General features: G+C 37.4%; 1 protein-coding gene across 1 annotated transcript in view; it reads left to right on the top strand.

The window, feature by feature from the left end:
- Plcxd3 (phosphatidylinositol specific phospholipase C X domain containing 3) overlaps window positions 1-16,117 on the top strand; it is a 133,364-nt gene that overhangs the window by 79,001 nt on the left and 38,246 nt on the right. Inside the window, exon 2 of the mRNA XM_076856210.2 lies at window positions 10,293-11,001. Within this exon, the coding sequence (XP_076712325.1) occupies window positions 10,293-11,001 (709 nt within the window). The remainder of the gene's footprint in view (window positions 1-10,292; window positions 11,002-16,117) is intronic.

The following is a 16,117-nucleotide window of genomic DNA, read 5'->3' as shown; positions in this document are numbered from 1 at the left end:
ACACTCCTGGTTAGAACCTTGAATGGCATGGGCATATGGAGCAGGACCTTCCAGAACTGGCAGGACTTGGCATTGCTGCATGTGGTCATGGCCCAGGAATATAAAAGGGGAGGATTTTAGATACATTTTTCTATTCAAAGTTCTGCTGGAGGCTGTGGCAATATTTTGAGTAGTTCTAAGAACTTGTGACAGCAAAAGACATTTGCAATTTTTTGGTACAATTCTTATTCATTCTTTCACTCATTTAGTCAATATTTTGGTGAGAACCTAGTATATATGAGGCACTTAGATCTCAGTGTTAATCATATAGAAAAAATAATTCATAGGGATAATAAATGCTAAGGCTTCTTAAGTATTTTCTGTGTAACCCATATTCAGGGCTTATTACTTATATAAGTAGATAGTGTTATCAGTTCCATTTATGGATGAGAATATTGAGGTTTAGAGATATGGAAATATATTATTTCATACTGCAAGTATTTATTGAGTATCTTTTATGTAACAATTACTGTGCCTTTTGTTAGGGACACAGTAGTGAGAAAGAGAGATTCAATTCCTATTTTCATGGAATTTAAAAGTTAGTGAGGGAGATAGACAGAAAGTAATTTAAAAAAATGAAACACAAAGTTAGAAATAAATGCTATGAAGAAATGTTATGGGATCAGGTAGTAGAGAATAACCGGCTGCAGGGGAGGGCTGGATGAGTTAGACACTGTGGATCAGGACAATTTATTTAAGATGAGACATTTAGGTTGAAATTTGGTTGAAAATGTGCTAGCCACACACACAACTAGGGGCAGAGCATCGTAGGCCTTAGGAGCAGCCAGTGCAGGAATTAAGTTGGAATGAGAATGGTGTATTCAATAAGCAGAAAGAAACCTGGTGTGCTGGAGCCCAGCCAGCAAAGGGAGAGCCATCCGTTTTAAGTGGCCTTGGGACCCTGGACTAAACACTACTGAAGGCTGCTGGGAGTTCAATTTCCTGTGACTTCATGGGGCTACTTTGGGGGCAGCGAATTGGGAAGACTCAGACAGCTTGTTGTGCAGAACAGGTTTTCTTTTGTTATCTCACTGATAAAACACATTTGTTTCTTAGGTCCAGATTTTCTCACTTTTCTTGGGCTGCCCAGGCCCTTTGGAGACTAAAGCAGAGCCAAATGCCAAGAGGAACCAGGTATTCTGGTTCTTCCAATGGAAATGTCCCTTTTGAATTCCTGTCTGAGCTTTGCTAAAATAGCCAAGGCCATTCATTATCGATAATAAAATATGCTATTTTTCTCCTGCCACTTTGTCACAATTCTTTCTTGGACAGTCCCTCACCCTCTGCTTTTCTGATTATTTAGTATATTTAGTCATCCTTGATTCAGCCTTGTCCCTGACTCACTGCATGTGGAAAGGTGATCATTATAAATCTGTAAATAAAGGTATTTGAAAGGCAATTTAGCTTGGTGGCCTTAAGGATAAAAGGAACCAAGCTTACCAGTGCTCAGATATGCTATTCGTTGTTCTTAGGGTCATAGGCTTTGTTTAGATTTTTAAATAAGATGTATAGATTTGACTTTGAGAGTTTTTATATAAAGGATCTCAGAAAATTTATCAAAATAAATGATTTATTTCAAAAATATATTAACAAATGTTTTGGACTGGGATGTGGCTCAGTAGTAGAGTGCTTGTCCAGCATGTGTAAGGCACTGGATTTGATCCTCAGCACCACATTAAAAAATAAATACATAAAATGAAGCTATTGTGTCCATCTACAACTAAGAAAATATTTACAGAATAAATGCTGTATTCATAGATTAAAAAGAAAGGTAAGTTCAGAAATGTTTCTTTGTGATTCAGCAAAGTATTTAACCAACAGCCCACAATGCAGGAATTATAACATCTCTGCAAACTTGGAAAATTTTCATAAAACTATAACTCAGATCACATAAGCAGAACTGTGCATCAATATGTTTGTGCATGTGTGTGTGTCTGTGTGTCTGTGTGCATCTGCTTCCACATGTGTGTCTGCATGGGTCTGAGTATCTGGAGGGATAGGGACTGAGAGTAGGAAAGCAGAGGAGACAGGAATTGATGGCAAAAAGACAGGAGTTGATGGTGCTTTAACACCCCAAAGTGTGTTCCTTGAAACAATGGCATTTATAATACCAGGACGCTTGCTAGATGTACAGAAGCTCACACCCCATCCCAAGTGATCTATATACATGTTACATTGGAGAATCATCTTAAGGATTTAATATATTGTGGGTTTTATTCCTACCTTTTGTTTGGGTTGTTAATTTTCTTTAGAAGATCATGTCTCACTCAGGAATGAACTACTGCTTTATCAAAAAGCATCACCTACAGTTTATCATAGCATTTATCATACTTTGTGATAATGTTTTTTCTTGCCTCTCTCTCCCCACTATGGTATGAACTCCACAAGGACAGATGCCAGATAAATCTTACACACTATTTTATTTCCATATCCCTAACCTATTCCATATCATTTCCATGATTTATAATAGATATTCAATAAATGTCTATTAAATCCTTAATACTACAAAGCAGGAGACACACTTGATAGGAATCGCAGCCTTCCTTTCCTTGCTTGATAACACTGTTATCTGAATCTTCCCCCATCCCCGCCAGTTCTCAGCCAGACACAGAACCATGCCAGTGTCTTGCACACGACAGGTGATTGGTTAATGAATAATTATAAAAAAGAGAAGGACAAACATTTCCCCCATAGAACTTGTGCCACACAGAAGTTTCTGGGGTAGAGATGGAGATCAATGACTAAAAGATGCCTACCTTGATGATTTAATTTTGGCCCAAACAATGTATTATCTTGAGAAGGTGTCATAAAAATTAAAAGAGATTTTTGAAAGAAAAATCAAGAGATTAGTAGAAATAAGTTCTTCAAAGCCACACATTCTGTTGAGTTTCTAACAAAGCCAGATGCAATCCCTTACGTGCAATGGTTTCAAGTTGCTGTGGGCATTTAGAATGGTTTGAGAGCAGAATGGCACATTGCAGGCAGGGAGAACAAGGATCAGAGGTGGAGGGTGCAGAGAGTTTGGCTTCTGTTTCTGAGGTTTTCACTAAAGCAAGATTTCTCAGTCTTAACTGACATGTAAAGCCAGATAATTCTTGGTCCTGGGGGCTGGCGATATAGGATACTAACTGAATCACTGGTCCTCTACCCACTAGATGTCAGGAGCAGCCCTCTTCAGTTGCTTGAAATCCCAAATGTCTTCACATTTTGTCAAATACCCTTGAATCAAAATCACCCCTGGTTAAGTGCCACCTCTCTAGGGTTTCAATGGCTTAGGGCAGAAGGGTCTACTGCTGTTTCTCATTTTCTAAAAAAAAATAATGCTGTCCTATTGATATTCCTTTTAAATTTTTGTAACTTGAATATAGATTTTTTTTTCAGGTCCCAGGACCTTCCTATTTTGAAAATTGCCTTCCCCAATGCTGTGAGGCTGGAAGGTTGTGATGCTGTTCCTATCAGGCTCAGCATATTGTGCACGGCAAAACCTCAGCGTTTGAGTCCTTTCGACTCTGCTGAGAAGCTTCATCAATGGGCACACTGCAATTAAAAGGGAGAGTGCCTGGCTGAGCTGGTTTGCAGGAAGTTAGACCTAAATTAGGCATGCTCTATTTATTGGGGTCTCTTGCAATTGTTTTTCTAGTAATATTGATAATCTTTAAAATGCAATTCATATGAAAAGAGGCTTAGCAGTTCCACCGAGGGTGGTAATTGGAGCTAGCTAAATTTTCTGGAATACTGCTGCTTTAAAGGAATGCAGTATCAGCTCATCTATTGGTTTAAGGAAACAACCCAGAAAGTTTATAGAAATTATGATGAATATTGAGCTTCTCTACCTCTAGGAGGCATTAGTGTAATAAGGCTTTTCAGATTTAGCATCCGGGACCCTGGATCAAAACAGTGAGGAAAACCAAACTCCTTTACTTCAGCTTACTGTCTCCAGGATGGGCTGAAGGAAAAGGATTTATATAATATGAAAGATACAGATTTACTCTAAGAGAAATTAAAGCATGACAATTTTTTTCATTAGAAAAGGATTAATCACAGTGCTTCACTAGATATGTCAGGTTTAATTTAATATTCAAAGTGCATTTTCTATACACTTATTATGTCTGGTGAAGTATACACATTAAGTTGCAAGTTGTGTGTGTTTTTAATTATTTGTTCAACTTTTAGAAGTGTGGTGGCTCAAATTTGGCAGTGTGATGTGCATCATCTCTGTTGAAAAAAAAAAAAAATTCTTGTTTTGTTCACAAAGACCTAATCATATGCTGAAGGGCTGAAGCAAGATTATGTGCCAGGAATAGGAAGTGATTCTTTCTGCTTAAGGTTTAGAGTTTGTCTTCAAAAATCTAAACAACTTATCAGTTTAATCAATGTGATAAACAAAATTAATGAGATTAATTGTAGGCTGTCAGGTACGAACAAAGTGATTAATTTCAAAGTTTTTTTTTTTTTTCTCTGTCAGATTGAGCATCATGTAGTCCCACTTGGAGAGAGCTTGCCTTCCAAACCAAGTAAAAGTGATTTGACTATTAGTATTATTTTCACAATCTGTACTTTCTTTCCTCCTTTGCAGTTAGAGGGCAGGCATGGGTTCTATTTATTTTAATACTGTTGGGAAAGGGGCAGTACAAATTCACTTATTGAGAGAACCATGTACTGAGGTCCTAACTCTTAGATCCTCACAAATGGTGGTGTTTAGGGATTTAGCACAAGGTGACAAGGAGTGGATCCAGCTGATGCATACTCTGGAGACAGAGGTATTGAAGGAAAGATGGATTCTGCATACAACAAGGCTCTAGTTATCAGGAGAGCATCTAGTGATGGGATTTCAGTCTTCTGGGAGTGGCAGAAAGCTATAAGAGTAAATTGTTCCTTTAGAGGAGGTAATTTACAAAGGATAAATTACCCACTCAAAATATCTGTTAATGAAAATGAGACAAAGAGCAAGAGGATCTTGTGAATGACTGTAGTGTTTGGAGCTGGAGCCAATTATTATTTTTTTTCTCAAGATCAAATCCATTGTAGAGGCTGAAGCTGGATAATGGCTGTGGATGATGTGTAAATATTGACTGCTAAAGGGAAACAGCAGAGATTGGAATACAAGCAGTACCTGAAAGCTATTTCAGTTGTCCCCACAAGAAAGCAGGCCAGTAGCAACAGAACAGAAGAGGACAGATCTGAGAGAAATCTGGAGAGAGAGGATTTGTACCTCTACATAGTGTGTATCTTGACACAACAGAATGACTAAATGTCATGCTTGAAGGGTAAGGAAGAGTTGAATATGAACTGAAGGATGAGATAGAAGGATAATAAGATAATTAAATATAATAGTGTTCCTAAGAGAAGAGCATGTTTCAAGGGGAATACTAAGTTTCAGTGCAGACACCTAATCTCATGATGCCCATGGAGCAATAAAATTTATTTGCTTGGTAGGCAGGCAGGGGTCCTGAAAGGCAAGACAAATTAGATGGTATCAATTTTTGATGCATCCATAGGAAAGAAAAAGAAGCTAAAGAAATAAATGAGATAACCAAAAATATGGAGCAAGTTGACATCCTGAACAGAGCTTTGGATACGCCTTTACTTAGAAGCTGGAGGCACAACACGAGGCAGTGTAGAAGATGGGGGAGGAACAAAACTTGAAACAAGTTGTGTCACAAAAGACAAAAGAGGAAATACTATAAGAAGGAAGCACAGAGTACCAAATGTTCCAGAAAGGCTAGCAGGATTCACTCATTTGTTTAATCAGTGGCATTATCTATATACCTATGAAGCTGTGTGCTAGGATTTAGGAATGAATTCACTGAGGTGACTGGTGAGTTTTCTTTTGTAGTCATCAGATGATATCTCATCGTGCTTTTATGTGGGTCATAATAGTGATATTATGATTATTTGTTTCCATCTTTAATCCACTCATTACAGTGGATTAAAGATGGAAACAATTTTGGAATAAAGAGAGCCAGACTGCATAGAATAATCTGAGATAGTTGAGTGGAAATGATAAAGACAAAGAGAGCCAAATGGAGGTCCTTTGTCAAAGAGTCTAATCAGGCTTAATATTATTAGGCCTAATATTAGAGGCAGAAGTAGTTATTTTGCTCTTGTAGCATATCCCATGTGAACAATTTTGACTCACTGACTTAAGCTACAAGTCATAATGGACACAGGATCCATAAGGTACAGATATTTTTCCCCCCTCTTGGTAGCTTACACTCTAGTGTAAAATCAAGTGTATATATGTGAGGAGTTTTAGGTGTAGAACATGATGTAAAGACTGAGAAAATTTCAAAGAACATGACAAGAATTTCTAGCAACATCCGATAACAAAATGTATTGCAGACCAGATATACTGTGAATTCAGAGAAAACATAACCATGAGTGAAAAAAAACTTCAGTGCACAGGAGGAAATAAGAGGAGGTCACAAAATAAGACTAGCTTAGGACTTTCATGAGGGAAAGACTAGAGGCGGACTTCACTCCAGAATCCTATCTCTTCTCCTGTAAAGTGGAAATAGTGCCACCTGCCTTTCTTCAAATAGAAAAGGGCCTCAAAAATGAATGTACCCTTCCACGTCCTTACCAGAGACTTCTTTTAGTTCAGAGATGAAAGGTACTCATGCTTCACCACTGTAGCATCAGTCATATGAGAACAAAGCTATCAAAAATGCTAGAAAGTAGGAGCCTTAGAAACTCCTGCACTGTGACAAATAACAGGAATAGAACAGGAAAAGAGACAGATGCCTACATAGGGACTGTCACCAGCCATCTCAGTGCTCCACTGAGGCAAGGAGAGAAGCAGTTCCTACTTTGACCTAGTCAGAGCCTGAATTCTAAGGTAAGGATACAGACATTGGAATTGAACAGTCATACACATGTCAGCTTTTAACCCACAGGGCCTTTTGGTCTATAGGTTTACAGATTAAATTGATTTGGTAAATTTCCTTTTGTTTGTTTATTAAATCCAAAATTTTATAGAATTTTGAGAGACCAACCTAAAGTTCGTCCAAAGAGCTCATATACATAATACAGTAAAGATGTTGCATGAGGAGGGTTAGAACTTACAGTATGTCACATATCAATTTAATGAATATGACAGAATGTGAGTCTTTATATACTGTTCAAAGCCATAAGAAAATGGGGTAATGTTGATTGTTTCCATTTTCAACCTTTTAGACAAATTAGTGGATAGATTCATGTTTTCATTAAATATTTCCACATCTAAACCCTGCAACTTAAATAATTTCTGTCCCTTTTCTTCTTCCATACACTCACATAGTCATCCAATGTGTATTTGTCTGGGTGATATTTTCTTAGTCTCAAGTAAATCAATGTTTCACTACTTATAACACTATAATAAAATAACAGCAATTTAAATTTGATAGTCTTCTTATGGGACATTCATGAAACATTATTTCATTCATTCTTTAAGAAAATTCTGTGATATTTTAACTTAACACATCAGATCAGAAAATCAAAGCTGTGTATGGATGATGATCTGATAATCCTCCTGTGTTAAACTGTGAGTTACTGATGGAATTTAAACTTAAACCTGTCTCCATGTACTGCATTGCCTAATGCATTCTAATCTAAATGCCAATTTAAATGCATGATTTTCTTAGAGAATAGAGGTTAATACATTTTGATGCACCATTTTAATTTATCAAATAGCCATTTTTTGTCTTTGATTTACATTAATAAAAATTAAATTATAGACATGCTGTATTTTATTTATTCTTAAAGAATTGTTATTGTAAAAACTCCTCTCTACCAACTTTGTTTTTAATATGAAAAGAATGCCTAAAGTGACATTTAAAATTATCACATATATAATTTATGATTTGCAGAATATCAAGATCCTTTGCAAATTTTTTTTCTACCTACTACTCTGCTTTGATGATTCCTATGGGCTTTTGAAGCTACACAGATATAAATCCATAATTTAGTAAACAAATTACATCATTGCAATAACCCACACAGCAACAAAGGATCTTGAGTAGGGGTGACTAAAGATGGACAAAAATACAGACCAAAAAAACAACAACAACAACAAAAAAAAACAAAGACATTTTCAAGCTAAGCTGAGGCCAGGTGGGACACTGCATTCTGATGAAGGAACAGTGACCCAGAACTAGCTCTGCAATTTTATTGTATAGGATTTCATAATCAGGAAGATAAACTATAGGGGAATTGCTTGTGAGTTATCAGAGGCTTCTTTGTGCACTAAAAAAGTTACAGAACTAGAAACATTTTCCCAGCTATCCTACTGTTGCAGTGCTAGGAACATTCTGCTGCACCCAGGAAACACATTGTCCTGGGACATCTGATCACTGTTAGTGTCAGAGCCAAGAATCAAGGCTGATAACATCCTTGCCTTTGGCAAGAAATGTTTCCCAGGTTTGGCTTTTGCTGATACCCCAGGATCAGCTGATGACCAGGGCTCATCTGCTCTCCACACATCATATCCACAAATTAACCTTTGTTAATAAGGTCAAAATAGACAGTCCATTTAATAAGCCAATAATTAAGATGGAATACTAAGAATCCTTCAACTAATCCATGAGAAGAAAGGAAAAAAGAAAAAATGTGAATGAAGAACAGGGCTGACATTTTCTTCATATACCATATAGTAAAGATAAATATACCACACAGTTTCAAATTAAATTAAAATTGAATTTCTGTGTATTAGGTTACCTTTCTTATTTTTAAAAAACCTAATAATCCTGAGAAGTTATCTGTTCTAAATCTTAATTTATGATTTGCAGAGTATCAAGATACTTTGCAAAAATTTTTATTCTACCAACTACCATGATGTTTGAAATCCCTGCTTTGATGATTCCTGTGGGCTTTTGAAGCTACACAGAGACATATGGACATGTGTATAGCTGGAGATAGAGGTATAAATAAGTATGGTATGGAATATAGATATAGATATATATTGCATTCCTGAAAAAAATTGCTTCAAATAGCTTTTCAGACAAAGGCCCAATGGATAAAGATTCAATGGATAAACTCAGGGAGGTGTGTATGTATGTTTGTATGGGGGAGTTTTGTGTTAGGAAATTGAAAAATCTAGAAAATGCTGTGCCTTAAAGGACATACCTCAGGACTCAGGCAACAATATGTACTCAGGAAAAGCCTGAATAACAGATGGAGAGTGACAGTCCTGGAACAAGGTCATGAAAGAGGGAAGAAAAGGTGTCAGAATTGGAAGTACATCTGCTGCTTCCAATGTGTGAAACACCCAGGATACATTAATTTAATTTTAGCTATTCAGTAGATCGTGTCCAAGAATTAAAGGAGAATTTGAAAAGTAAAGCTCAACCTTGAACTAATTTTTCTTCACTGGGTTCCAATTATGTTTTTAATTGTACTCTCTGCTCTTAGATGATGGATACACATGTTCATCACTGCATTCGTGGAGTTTTGATACTTATAACTGCCAAAAATAACTGAATAAATAATTCTTGGTCCGAGGAAGAAATCTTTTTAAATTTGGAAGCCAACTCCAAAGTGTTAGCTGTTGAGTGAAAATATCAGTGAATAACAGAGTCTATTAGTTAATTTTAAAATGTTGTCTGTTGTATTAACTGCAAAAAAAAAAAAAAATCACCATGTATTCAGTATGTGAAAAGTACTTAGTCTCCTCTAAGTTCACACAAGGTCAGGAGTGAAGTTAAATACACCAGCATTGTGCTGTACTCTTGTCTTATTTCTCTGCTGTCTCCTGTATCTCTTATGCTTCCTGAAGTGCATGAGGTAAAGATTCATACATTGATTTCCAGTGAAAGGGGCTTTTTTTCCTTCTTTAATATAATCCCTTTATGGTTAAAAACAACCCGCAATGAGGGAAAGAGTAAAATTACAAGCAAAGTGTTGGAAACTGGTGAGTGCCCATACATCTTTCTTATGAATGATGACTTATACCACCTACATGGACAGCCAGTCCCAGTGAATACACTAAATTCATTGTTCAAAGAAGCAAATGACTATTTAAATTTCAAAATATCGATCCAAAGGAAATGTTTCTAATTAATTTGCAAGCAGGTTAGTCAATTAAAGTAGTCTGTGTCCTACATTAGGACATAAGAGTAGGTTATAAAAAAAGATCCCCCTAAAGTACAAAATTTAAATAACTTGTGCTTAGCATTTTCATTGACTTATTTAAGGGAAAACTTGTAGTGACAAGAAGGAAGAAGGTGGGAAGGATGGAGGACTGGACATTAACCACATTGTGCTTGTTATTCCCCCAGGGTCCCATGATTCCTTCAGCTTCTACATTGATGAAGCCTCTCCAGTAGGCCCTGAACAGCCAGAAACTGTCCAGAATTTTGTCTCTGTGTTTGGAACTGTAGCTAAGAAGCTGATGCGGAAATGGCTAGCCACTCAAACAATGAATTTCACTGGTCAGCTAGGAGCTGGAATCCGTTATTTTGATCTTCGAATTTCCACCAAGCCCAGAGACCCCGATAACGAACTCTACTTTGCTCATGGTTTGTTCAGTGCCAAAGTCAATGAGGGCCTTGAAGAGATCAATGCATTCCTCACGGATCACCATAAGGAGGTGGTATTCTTGGACTTCAACCATTTTTATGGGATGCAGAAATATCACCATGAAAAACTGGTCCAAATGCTGAAAGATATCTATGGAAACAAAATGTGCCCAGCAATTTTTGCCCAGGAAGTTAGTTTAAAGTACCTGTGGGAGAAGGACTACCAAGTGCTGGTCTTCTACCACAGTCCAGTCGCTCTGGAAGTGCCCTTTCTCTGGCCTGGGCAGATGATGCCAGCACCCTGGGCCAACACCACAGACCCTGAAAAACTGATCCAGTTTCTTCAGGCATCCATCACTGAGAGAAGAAAGAAGGGCTCGTTTTTCATTTCTCAGGTGGTGCTAACCCCCAAAGCTAGCACTGTGGTCAAAGGTGTGGCAAGTGGCCTCAGAGAAACAATCACAGAAAGGTAAGTGTCCTCAGAGTATCCAGGGGAAATGCAAATAACTTAAGTCAATTCCATAGAGTCACAGAGTGGTCAAGCAACAATCCATACTGACAAGTATCCTTTTTCTGGGGCTGCCATAACCAAGGGCCACAAACTGGGTATCTTAAAACAATCGAAAAGCATTTTCTCACAGATATGGAAGCGAGGAGTCTGAAATCAAGGCGTCAGCAGAGTTGGTTGCTTCTGGGGACTCTGAGGGAAGATCTCTGCCTCTCTCCTACTTTCTGGTGATGGCTGATGATTCTTAGAGTGGTTTTCAGCTGCATCTCTCCTGATCGTCCTCCTTCTTCCCAAGGTCTTCTCCCCATGTGCCTCTATCTTCTTTTCTTATAGGGACAACAGTCATGTTGCATTAAAACCCACCTTCATGACCTCATCTTAGCTTAATTACTTCTGAACATACCCTGTTTCCAAATGAAGTCACACTCAGAGGTACTGAGGTGGACTTGAAGATGCTTCTTGTAGGACACAGATCAACCCCTAACACCATGTATTTTTGACTCTATCTCTAGTTCTCTTCTCACAGCATTCCTTTCACTTTGTCTAGTTCTTTATAGATTTCAAAGCCACTTTTCTACTGACTATAGAGTCTTTTAACGTATCAAATGTCATTTGATCTGCTAACAATCCTAGGAAGTAAATACTGTCTTACAGATTTAAGAAAATGAGATTCAGAAAAATGAAATGTTTTGCCTAAGGTCCTTTGTACAGTAAATGATGAAATCTACTTGGTCTCCATTCTCAAGTCACATGCTAGGCCCTCTACATTGCTATCCTGCCCATAACGAAGGCTTACTCTGCAGTGAGGGAGTGCACCCTTCCATCTGTCAAGCCCAGCCATGTAGAGTGGTGGGTACCTGCAAGGTACGATTTGAAAAATCATCAAAGATCTCTGCAGCTCTTTCCTATCAGTGTGACAGAACATGCAGAATCACCCATATTATTTATTCTTTTGAATTACCCATGTTAAGCAATGTAAACAGTACCTGAAAAGAGAATACAAACCCTTGTCAGATATCTTATTTTTATGTTTAATTAATAATTCTAATTATGATAAAGAGACAAAGCATTAAGGTTTTGCTTTCGTTCAAGGACAAGAAAACAAGGAGAAAGATTTTGAGATGAAAATAGGATGGGTGACCTTCTAGAGCAGAATACAAGGTGGGGATGACAGGAGAAGCTTATAACAGCAGGCAAGAATACACTTGCCACAGATCTCTTAGTCAGGCTACAGTGAACGTCATCCTTCGAGCAATGGGGAGCTGGATAATGATGTTTAGCAGCTGAATGACCAAATCTGAATTTATAGATTATAATTAATGCAACCTGAAAAATAGATGGAGAGAGTGGGACATTGAGAGGGGCTTAGAACTGTTTTAGCAAGAGGGAGTGCAAGCTAAACTAAGGAAGAAAGAAAACTTAGAATGTGATAAGTGAGCTGTGAAAATTTAGACTAATTAGTGATCAATTAGCTATGTGGTATGAATGACAAAAAGAGGTAAGAATGTAGTTTCTGATTGAGAATTAAAGTGGGTGAAGGAAATATTCACAGAGGCAGAAAACCAAGACACAAGGACTTAGAAAGGAAGCAGAGAAGATAGAATTAGGGTCATGCTTAGTTTCGAGTGCCAGTAATGCATACAAGTATATATGTAGACAATCGATCATTAGGATTATAATCCCAATGGCCAACTCATGGGGATTATTGGCATTATGGGGTAATGAGAGCCACAAATCACTGAAATGGAAGGTTCTTCCTTGCAAAAAAGCTTCCTTTCATTATTCAGATATCAGCTGGGATCTCCTTTTTTCTTGAAATTTAAATAAATTTGCCTATCCTATGTTGTACACCAATTTCAAGCACAAGGATTTCCCAGTGATTTCTGCTATTGTCTAGATTATGCTCTGATGGTTCTCACCCTCACTTCTGCTGGAGAGCATCATTTGATGGGTCAATTCTCCCATTTGATCTGCGTCTGTTCCATTCTGAGACATGAAACGTGCCTCATGCTTCTACATGTTCCTACAATGGATTTAACCCTTTCCTGGAGATCTAAGGAGATCAGGGAAGTTTTATAATGACTGTAATGTACAGAATTTAGAATTAAATTTTTAGATTTTTCTGTAATCACAAACCTTCTGTCCTGGGATATCTTCCCTGGTGACATATGAACCTCTTTGCCCCTCAGCCTCACTCCTCTGACTAGATCCCTCTTCTTCCTTTTTCTTTATTTTTTTTCTCATTACTTTTCTCCCCCTACATTCAGATTGCTTTGGGGACATCCTTTTCCAGGTTATTGTACCTAACAATAGTCACTTCTCTCCAGCCTTCCTATGCCCAAACCCAGCTAGTTCCATCAAAACAAGAAGGCTTTTTTAAATTTACTAAAGGCACAGTACAAACATTCATTGTTCTGGTAATTAACAATTTATCCCCTCTCTCACCAGATTAGAAAACGAGGGAGATATGTACACATGAATGTGTTATTGTTAGCCTTATCCCTTAGGGTCTCCAAAATTTTGAGGAGTTCCCGGGGACCCAGTAAAGGTGGAGAAGAGGCAGCAAGAGCTGGGAGAGGAACTGGTTCCAACTCGTTGCATTCTTTCTAATTGAATGCAAGGTGTCTTACTTTTAACTTTTACGTATTTTGCATGACACAAGTCTTCCCCTGGTCTCTTACAGCTGAACCATACCTCTCTACTCAGGAAAGCACTTTCTAGTACAACAAGCCCACTTTAGCCAAAATGGGTTTCAGCCAATTTTTCCCAGGGTAGGAACCAGCCTTTGAAGAAGCCAAGGAGAATTCACTCGGGGAATAAATGGCTTTCCTTTTATGGCACCTGATAGACTTTGGGAGCTTTCAAGTCACGATTAAACTTCTTTTTGGCTATTCATGCACTAGTATACAATACTAAAGTTGGGGATTTGTGGAGGAGAAAGTCAAAATAAGTTAAGAAAATGTGGAAAATTGTATTTTACACAATTCTCCCCAAAAGATTCCCAATGCACATTAGCATATAAAAGGCACTAACAAGTCTTTTAGTGAGGAAGCCTATTTAAATTTAACTAATACAGTGTTTTCCACGCACCTTTTCTTTCAGATAACACTTATTAACAGCCCATGGAATTAATTTTGAAAAACTGTCCTCAGCCATCTGTTCTAGTTCAGAACTTGCTTCTGGCTCTATCTATCTGCAATGGTAAAGCTGTAATATTGAAAAGAGAAAGAGAAGTGGCAAGGGTGGGGGTATTAAAAAGACCTAATAGGGGGCTGGGGATGTGGCTCAAGCAGTAACACGCACGCCTGGCATTAGCGGGCGCTGGGTTCGATCCTCAGCACCACATAAAAATAAAATAAAATAAAGATGTTGTGTCCACCGAAAACTGAAAATAAATATTAAAAAAATTCTCTCTCTCTCTTAAAAAAAAGATCTAGTAGGAAGAATAAATTTTTTTCCTCTCTGATATTATGCAAATTACTTGCTAATAATTTGCAAAAATATTGAACTTTGTCATTATATTTGTGCTATAGCTTTCTCCTTTGGAATTTAGTCTTATACCCACTAGAAAGACAAACTTTTTAACCATTGCAAAGCTGTATTCTGAGTGTGGAGTTAATGGCCAAGGATTTTTATTTTATTGTCTTGTTTTGTTACTTTTTTTAAAAAATCCAGCCTTATGAATAAGCCTTTTAGACAAGGTCATTGTCAGCTATTGAATTGTGCCTTGCAAAGGCAATTTACTTAGCTCTGAAGAAACAGTGCAGGGACATTTGACTCCAGAGAATTCATTTCCTTTTTCTTCTTACCAAGTGAAGAGTCCTGAAACATACTAAAAAGTAGACTGATTGTGCCTCTGTCCTATGAGCTTTGTGCCAGAAACCTTCATTCAGAAAGTGGCATGTTGGCACCAAGAGATTATAATGAGTCCCCTTGTACCATCTAAAAAGAGTCACCAGGCAGTTTTGAGATCTCTAGGCCTTAAGTATTTTCTTCTCCAAAATCCAGAGTTTGAACTAGATTCTGCATTTGACTAGCTAGTTTCTGTATAACTTTTCAAATCTTTTCTAATATTTGGGTTAACAAAAACCCTGAGCATATGCATTTAGAAAATACTCTTTGAAGTTGTGGGTGGCTTTCAGGGAAACTAAATCCAGCCTGAGTTTAGGTACTGTATCTTTCAATCTGGCCATTGGTGCCAAATACTGCAGATGTGTTTTCTACATTTTAGCAATGCCAAAAGACACAGATTTTTATTTCTTAAAGACCTATTTTTAATCTACTTTTCAAACACTAGTTTTCACACATTTCCCCCACAGAATTCACACATTCTTAAAAAGAAGGTGTGCAACTTGTCATGTCTTTCCCTAATTTGTGGAAGTTTATTAATTAATAGATTTTTTTAAAAACTCCAGCTAAAAAAACTGCAGTCATATCGCCTGTCAGAATGTTTAGGAAGCAATGCATCTTTGCAAGTAAATTGATGCAGAATTAAGTTGGATGATGTTTATACAGGCTAACAATTTAGATGTTAATGACAATAATAATAATATTGTGATATTATTATTAGCAGTTTTTAAGTGCTGTCAGATATTATACTATTTTATATGTATTCTTTGATTTAATATTCAGAAAAAGTAGGTACTATTGCTAGCCATCTTTAAAATGAAGGAATTGAGCCTTACAAGTATTAGGCAACTTACCCGGATAACACCACTCAGGAAAGGTAGAACCATGGTTCTGGGATTTAAGTCAATGGTGCAGTGCATGCTTACCACGCCCAATCCCCTGGGTTTAATCCCCAGTGCATGTGTGCACACATCCACATGAGGTGCATTTAGGATTTAAATTCAGGTTGTTCTGTTTGTTGTTCTGTTTTAGACACTGTACTTCAAGTGTGTGACCTCAAATATGTGCTCTTAAAACTATCACACCATCTTATCTCTCTGCTATTTGTGAGATTCCAAAGAGGTGATGGCAACTTTGTTTTCATTTCATTAAATGACAAGATCTAGACTCAATTTGGCAGTATATTCAAGTAGACTAAGTTCAAGTTAGTACTTACCCTGTTGGACAG

Source organism: Callospermophilus lateralis, chromosome 5 (genome assembly GCF_048772815.1).
Source record: "Callospermophilus lateralis isolate mCalLat2 chromosome 5, mCalLat2.hap1, whole genome shotgun sequence".
Classification (NCBI taxonomy): domain Eukaryota; kingdom Metazoa; phylum Chordata; class Mammalia; order Rodentia; family Sciuridae; genus Callospermophilus; species Callospermophilus lateralis.
Note: the sequence above shows the minus strand (reverse complement) of the source record. Positions and strands in the feature narration are given on the sequence as shown.